The sequence below is a fragment of the Danio rerio genome, chromosome 1 (assembly GCF_052040795.2).
Source record: "Danio rerio strain M-AB ecotype USA chromosome 1, GRCz13ab, whole genome shotgun sequence".
NCBI classification, from domain to species: domain Eukaryota; kingdom Metazoa; phylum Chordata; class Actinopteri; order Cypriniformes; family Danionidae; genus Danio; species Danio rerio.
The window spans coordinates 15,903,199-15,910,906 of NC_141021.1; the positions used below are offsets into that span (position 1 = coordinate 15,903,199).

General features: G+C 36.0%; 1 protein-coding gene and 1 long non-coding RNA gene across 4 annotated transcripts; one reads left to right on the forward strand and one right to left on the reverse strand.

Moving 5' to 3' along the window:
* Nucleotides 1-1,146: 1,146 nt before the first annotated feature.
* On the forward strand, nucleotides 1,147-7,121 carry LOC147846732 (serine/threonine-protein kinase pim-3-like). Of its 3 annotated transcripts, none has more exons than XR_015476416.1 (8): nucleotides 1,147-1,430; nucleotides 1,670-1,927; nucleotides 2,045-2,127; nucleotides 2,241-2,291; nucleotides 2,364-2,736; nucleotides 2,861-3,040; nucleotides 4,857-5,020; nucleotides 6,937-7,121. XR_015476416.1 is itself a non-coding variant. In XM_087236903.1 (8 exons), the coding sequence occupies exons 1-7, from the start codon at nucleotides 1,415-1,417 to the stop codon at nucleotides 3,202-3,204; spliced, it is 1,053 nt and encodes a 350-aa protein (XP_087093029.1). In that variant the 5' UTR covers nucleotides 1,147-1,414; the 3' UTR covers nucleotides 3,205-3,208; nucleotides 3,306-3,492. The 3 variants fall into 3 exon arrangements, 2 of the variants coding, with proteins under 2 accessions (XP_087093029.1, XP_087093030.1); XM_087236903.1 differs by lacking the exons at nucleotides 4,857-5,020; nucleotides 6,937-7,121 and adding exons at nucleotides 3,113-3,208; nucleotides 3,306-3,492; XM_087236904.1 differs by lacking the exon at nucleotides 6,937-7,121 and having other exon boundaries at nucleotides 4,857-6,697.
* LOC147846733 (uncharacterized) lies at nucleotides 4,279-7,696 on the reverse strand. Its single transcript, XR_015476427.1, has 3 exons — nucleotides 7,542-7,696; nucleotides 4,729-4,992; nucleotides 4,279-4,587 (listed from the first exon to the last, which is right to left on the reverse strand). It is a non-coding gene; the product is annotated as an uncharacterized LOC147846733 (long non-coding RNA).
* Between the last annotated feature and the right edge of the window lie 12 nt (nucleotides 7,697-7,708).

The window sequence follows — 7,708 nt, forward strand, 5'->3', positions numbered from 1 at the left end:
AACCTGTTTACCTTTAATATGTTTACTTTAATTAACTTTGATATATTTTTACTACTGTAAACTGGTGTATAAAATCAGGCCGCTTCAATGCAGACTTTGCACCCTTAACAGAAGTTCAGAAGCTCAAATCACATCAAATCATCAAACGTAATGACAAACGAGAGATGTTTTTCTGAATAAAATACAATCTTTTTTTGTTTTAATATAAATGAACAAGGCTAGATAGGTTAGGAAAATTCTAGCAAACGTATAAGCTAATTGTCATTACAGACCTTGTGATAGTAATTTAGCTTATTGAAAGCTGTATATTAGTGATGAAAACAGCTATTTAGATTCATACAAACAGAAATAATGTATTTATAAACTTGCACCTTTCTGCTGTGGACGCCATCTTGTGGTCAGACGCGGGAACTCATTCGGCAGGTGAACTTTTGTGCTTTCTAGCCGTTGAGTGAACACAAAGTCCCTTAAAAAGCCTTCACATACATCCAAAAATAACGAAAACATTAATAAAACTTAATAATATTAAATCTGAAAACAAGAGCCAATGAAAAGTACATAAATATGACTGAACCATGTAGCCTACCAGATGATGATACAAACGGCCATGTGATCTGAAATCGTGCGTAGACCAGACTGTAAAATATAGGCATAGACATAGAAATTGTGAACGATTTAATTTACTTTCTATTATTTACAATAATAAACTTTTTTAAACTTATATTCCTAATATCTACGTGAGCAGTTAGCACTGTACGTGTAATTAAACAGCATGCACTTACATTGCTTGGGCCACTAATAGAAAATATATGAGTCAATTTTATTATTTTAATTTAATTAATTTCTAAATAGCTGTACATTTTACAAAGTCAAACCTTGTCAAACCAATCTTGCTCATTTAGCATTATTATTACAGTTTCGTGAATTATAAATTAATTGATTTAAACTTCATTATTATTATTATTATAATAATTATTATTTTAACTATGTTTATTATTATTATTAATTATTTATTATTTATATGTTGAGATGAGATGAATCGTTTACTCACGTGATTCAGATTGGCGATTCAAATTGTGGTTGCTATAGCAACGCGTGTTATGATTTGACTCCATATATAAACACCGAGACTCGCCGCTATCTGTTGATTGAGGAGAGGCGAATTTCTGAGACATTTGCTGAGGATTACTGTGCTGATACTGCGATTCTTCAAGGAGACCAGAGAATTTCTGACAGAAGACTTTTATTTTACAAGGAGATCGACGCTCAGAGCTGAAATTATTCCTTTTGACACGTTTTGTTGCTCTTTTGTTGTGTTTATTTTGATTTTGATCTTGTTTTTATTGACATTTTTATTGATATTTGATCTTTGTTCTTGTTTTCAGGTTTGCTGGAGTTTGGAGGAGTTTGTCAGATGGGTGAAAACCGCAGTGAGTGTTTTAGTTTTTATTTGTTTATGATCAATCATGATATGATGTTGTGTAATGTTTGGGGAAATGTGATGTAAATAAACTGGTACAAATGAACCCATTTCAACACAACTGTTCCCCGATATAAGTGATCAGATGTCTTTTATTCTCTGTAGATGCAGCTACTAAAGTTAATTGTTGATTAATTCTTATAATCTTATAATAAACGTGATATGTTGTTGTTGTTGTCGTTGTCTCAGGCCGCTCCAGATCCAGGAGTTCTGCTTTCATCCAGGCAGCTGTTCAGGACGTCAGGACACATGATGGTGATGGTGAAACCCAGACCGTGAGCCAAGAGCTTGATGGATTTCTCGCACCTCTGCCTTCCCTGTTGGCCAAATCTGTGTCCACAGATCAGGGTAACAGGAAGAGGAAGCGGCAGAGCGGCAGCCAGCAAACACCAGAAGATGAACGTCCGTCCACCTCATCTAGAAGAGCTCTCAAACGCTCTCGCAGAGGTCAGAATGGCTTATTGAAGAAGTGATGATGATGTTTCAGTAATGCTCTTTTACAGTTTTCTCTACTGCTGCATGTTTTCTTTGAACACACATTTCTACTGCTCCTCTGTGTTGCAGACGCGTATGCAAAGGGCCCACTGCTGGGAGACGGTGGATTTGGCTCTGTGTTTGCTGGGATGCGCAGGTCTGATGGACTGCCAGTAAGTCGTTTTCTACGCTCTTCATTCAAACAGCCTTTAGAAATCCTGATCTCAGTAAATGTGATGTGTGAGGATCAGGCAGGTGTGATTTATTATGCTTTATCTGTCTACAGGTCGCCATCAAGTATGTGTCTAAAGAGCGGACACAGAGGAGACTGAGAGTTGTGAGTTCAGTGTGAACCTGTTGTTGTGTTTGATGTTTCATTGGGTTCTGAATCCAATCGTTTGTCCTGCAGGAAGGTCAGGGTCGGCTGCCGCTGGAGGTGGCACTGATGACCCGCGTCAATTCAGCTCCTGCCTGCCCCAACGTCCTGCAGCTGCTAGACTGGTTTGACCGTCCCAGACGCTACATCCTGATCCTGGAGCGTCCGGATCCCTGCCAAGACCTCCAGAGCTACTGTGAGGAGAACGACTGTCTGGATGAGGGTCTGGCCAAGAAAGTGCTGGTGCAGCTGATCGCGGCTCTGAAACACTGCGAGAGCCGCGGAGTCCTGCACCGGGACGTCAAGCCAGAGAACCTGCTGATCTCCACAGAGTCCCAGGACATCAAGCTGCTGGACTTCGGCTGTGGAGATCTGCTCAAGCGCTCGGCCTACAAATACTTCGCAGGTGGGTTTGTGTTGCAGAAGGAAACACTCTGTGGATGTTTGTGAGCTTTTGATGATCCACCAAAGGGAATTTGTGTGTGCTGGAGTGTTTTGAACGGGTGTTTGTGTCTCCTTGTGTCTCTCAGGAACTATTCAATACGCTCCACCTGAGTGGTTCTGCAGACAGCGCTACCATGCGGGTCCAGCTACGGTGTGGTCAGTAGGAGTGACCCTCTTCAACATCCTGTGCAACCGTTTCCCCTTCGGAGGCTCACTGAGGGTCACGTCCAGGAGCAAACTGACCTTCCCCATAACTCTGTCAACAGGTAAGAGACTCACTGAGAGATCAGCAGAAGTGTGTTGCTCTGTGTTTCTGAACACGGTGTTGTGTGTATCAGAGTGCCGTCAGCTGATTGGCTGGTGTCTCAGTCCAGCGGCGGCTGATCGGCCCAGTTTGGACGATATTGAGCGCCATCCCTGGTTACAGTGAACAGGTGGCCAGTGACTTGACACTTATCTGAGTGACGCACTCATGGCTTTGATTGTGTTGTTAGGGTCAGTCTGGATTAATGATCTTAATGATTTGTGTAGGGTGAGCAGGAGTCACACAGGAAGTGCAGAGAACTGCTTCCTGATCACCTGCAGAATGAGGAGTGGGCATTAACTAATGGCCGACTCACCCAGGGCCGGGGCCCCTTTACCTGCACTAAGCCACCGCTTCAGATGAATTTAATGTTAATAGGGATTTTAATAATAAACGTATTATTTAGACAAATAATCCAGGTGTAGTGTCTTCCTAGAGTGACTGGAGAGAGCTCAAATAAAGGGAGAGTTCACACAGAAATCCAGATTTACTCACTGTTTACTCAAACTCAAGCGGTTTCAAATCTTTAAGAGTTTCTTGTTTTCTGTTTTGCACAAAATAAAATGTTTTGAAGAAGCTGAAAACCTGTAACCGTTGACTTTCATAGGATCAAAAACAAACAAGTCAATGGGTACAGCTTTTCAGCTTTCTTCAAAATATCTTCTTTTGTATTGAACAGAATAAAGAAACTCAAACAGGTTTGGAGCAAGTGAAAGGGAGTTAATGATACAGAATTGTTATTTTGGGGTGAACTATCCATTTAAGTCCTCTTAATGGAGGTTTTCATAATGGTTTTAAAATGAAGATTGCAGCTCTACTGACTGAGGCTAAAGGTGTGATGAAATATTGTTTTGGTTGTTATTCCATTAAATGATCTTATAGATCTATGATATATAAGTTTTGGTGGAGTTGTTGTGGTAATTTGCCCACAGTAGCAGTAAAACCTCTGAAATGGTGTACACATCTGATGATCTAAGACCTAGTTTTTTGTTTTTTTAATATTAGGAATGTTCAGAGCTCTGTTAGATGTACATTTGCATTCTACATTTCTGTTGTTGTAGCAGGGAGATGTTTGTTTTGTGGCATGAAAAGAGTTTAAGAACTTCAGTTTTAGCTGGGAGTACTACTGCATATGCACTCATGTGATTGGCTTAAATTATATTAAACTGAGAGACCCAGAAACAACACTGAGTCCTTTCTGAGACTGCAAGTCAAATATTCTAAAAAACATTTAACCTTTCTTAAATGTATTTACATTTTTAATCATTAAAAACTTACAATATTAGAATCAATGAAAATAGGATGCAGATGCCAGAACATTGTCATTAACACTCTTTTGAATCATATTTCTACTAAAGAACAATGACTTTAGTTTACTCTACTTTACATTCTGCTGGTTCTGACATCAGAATAAATACTGAAGTCTGAACTCTGAGCTCTTTCATTCCTCTGCCTTTGTTGCTGTGTGGAAGGCATGTCTAATGAAGCATAACACACTTCTTCACCAGCCTGAAACAGAATATATTTAATTAAAATAATAAACAAATAAATAAACAAATAAATATATTACATTATATTGATGTAATTTATGTTGCTGCTAAACTATTGCGAATAATATATATTAAAATTATTCTCAAAATGTGCTCATACCTCAACATGTCTGTTCTCAGCCCCAGAACCTACAGAAACTTAACAAAAGATAAGAATAATTTACATTTTATAATTTGAGATATACATTTTTTACGAATAGCTGATGACCTGTAGTTTTCTTCTGACAGAGGCAGTAGACGCAGATGGAGAAGAGGAGAACACACACCGAACACACACTGAACAGCAGATTCCAGCAGAAAACACACTCTGATGCAGGTGATGTGGAGGTGCTGTTAAACCGTTCAGCACAAGGAGACTCTTGCTCTAAAATGAACAACAGGCCATTATTAAAGTGAATATATATTTAGTTATTATATTCATTTTATTTTATCTTAACTGATTACACACAATAATGAAAAATATGAGTTTAACACGGATGAATTTGCTAAAAGTGGTTGGAAAATCAGAAGTTAAAGATTCTAATATTAAATACACTATAAATCATCGTTTTACAAAATATAATGAATTTGCTGTTGATTTAATTTAAAGTATTATTAGAAACTAAGATACACTTTAAAAACTAATTATAAACACTTATTTTACTAATATACTTTAATAAATATACATTATTTCTGTATTTGAAGTCGGACTATGGCTGCAGGATTGTGTTGCTTAATTATTTGCAGGACTTTGCATTAATTATCGGTAAAATTCATTCAAATAATATTAAAATAATAAAACTTTAGGTAAACATGTAAACTTATCATTAAAGCACAGCTATATTATGAAGAGATAAACTATAATTGACACTAATATTAGCTGTAATCCATAATCATCAAAATGAACTGAAATAAACACTTGAAATAAATTATTCTGAGTGTAATGAATGATTAAATAATTCCCCAGCACGGTTTAATTGAGAAAATATCTTTTGCAACACATTTTTAAACATAATATGTTAAATAAATGATCTCTAATAACTCATGACACAATATTTTAATAGTTATTTTACAAGACACTAGTATTCAGCTTAAAGTGCAGTTTAAAGGCTCACTGGGTTAATTAGGTTAACTAAAGTTAGTTTAATTTAGGCAAATCATAGGACAACAGTGTTTGGTTCTGTAGCCAAAAAAAAAAAAAAAAAAAAATCTTATAGGGCTAATAATAATGTGCTTAATTTTTTGTTTGTTTTTATCAAAAACTGTTTTCACTTCAGCCAAACTGAAAAATAAACTTCACTGATCTGATAAGATCTCTTAGATCATTGTCACAAAGCACAGATTTTCCATTAGGCTTTCTTTAGTCTTGTGTATTGATTAATGTGCGCGAGGGCAACTATTGGTTTAATGAGGGAGTTTTCTGAGAGATGAAGAGCTGTAAAGTGAGTGTTCAATTACAAAAAGAAATGATTATACAAACTCAGTGTTTCCTTTTATTAACATTGACAAAACCGTATTACTTTAAAAGAAATATGATTATCAAAGCATGTCTTAGAGCGAATAAGCCCAACAGGATTTTTATATAATCGCCTTTTACCTTAATTTATATATAAAATAAATGTTTAATTAGTAATCACTACTGATGGGTTAGATTTTCAATATTCAATATTGTTCAGTAATTATTCAGCAGTAATTAAACATCTCTGTAGCATTTCCTCCTGCAGATGTGGTTCAGTCAGTTCAGCACTGCAGGGAGCTGTCCATTGTGCTGAATTTACTCCACACTAAACTCTCTTCTCACATTAAATTCATTATAAGTGTCTGATCAGTGAACAGGATACTGTCATTTCTCAACAACTAAAGAAGGTCTAATGTAGAAATTAAAAGATAATAGGAAATACAAACAGATGGATTTGCTTTATGAAAGGAAATTTTGTTGAATGATTATTACAATTTGGTTTAAATGTTGAATGTTGCACTCGTATATGTTGCATTGCTCTGCTCTTCTTTAAATAAATCAAACCTCAGTTGTGTGCTGTTTACACTGTCTCTGATTCATGGCACGTGTTTTAATAAATCAGACTTTTGCATCTTCAGTTTCTCATCAATTCCAAGTCATGAAAATAATAAAAGCAACATTTACAGCTGCAGCGTGCACTAAATATTTTCTTACTTTTCTTATTTCTGTTTTTGTCTAACCACAGTTTATCTCATGCATTGATGTGTGTATTGAGCATGCAAGATCACCAGCTTGACCACAAACAGTTTTAGGACATTCAGTCTGTTGCATGCCTGAATAAAAACACTTGTGGTTTGTGTTCTCGCCTAGCTTTTCACAGCAACTGCAACATCACTGCACCAGGAGCGTCAGTAAAGACCAAGAAGAAGAAGAAGAAACACAGCACTGAGCCTGAAAGCTGATGTACTGTAGGCTGCAAGCAGAATCCTTTATGACCCAGAGATAATTTAATATGAAAAATGTATATCAATATAATAAATGAATCATATTATTAATCATATTATTCATTTTATAAATAATTTTTAACTACATTCAAAAAATAGAAACCTGTTTACCTTTAATATGTTTACTTTAATTAACTTTGATATATTTTTACTACTGTAAACTGGTGTATAAAATCAGGCCGCTTCAATGCAGACTTTGCACCCTTAACAGAAGTTCAGAAGCTCAAATCACATCAAATCATCAAACGTAATGACAAACGAGAGATGTTTTTCTGAATAAAATACAATCTTTTTTTGTTTTAATATAAATGAACAAGGCTAGATAGGTTAGGAAAATTCTAGCAAACGTATAAGCTAATTGTCATTACAGACCTTGTGATAGTAATTTAGCTTATTGAAAGCTGTATATTAGTGATGAAAACAGCTATTTAGATTCATACAAACAGAAATAATGTATTTATAAACTTGCACCTTTCTGCTGTGGACGCCATCTTGTGGTCAGACGCGGGAACTCATTCGGCAGGTGAACTTTTGTGCTTTCTAGCCGTTGAGTGAACACAAAGTCCCTTAAAAAGCCTTCACATACATCCAAAAATAACGAAAACATTAATAAAACTTAATAATATTAAATCTGAAAA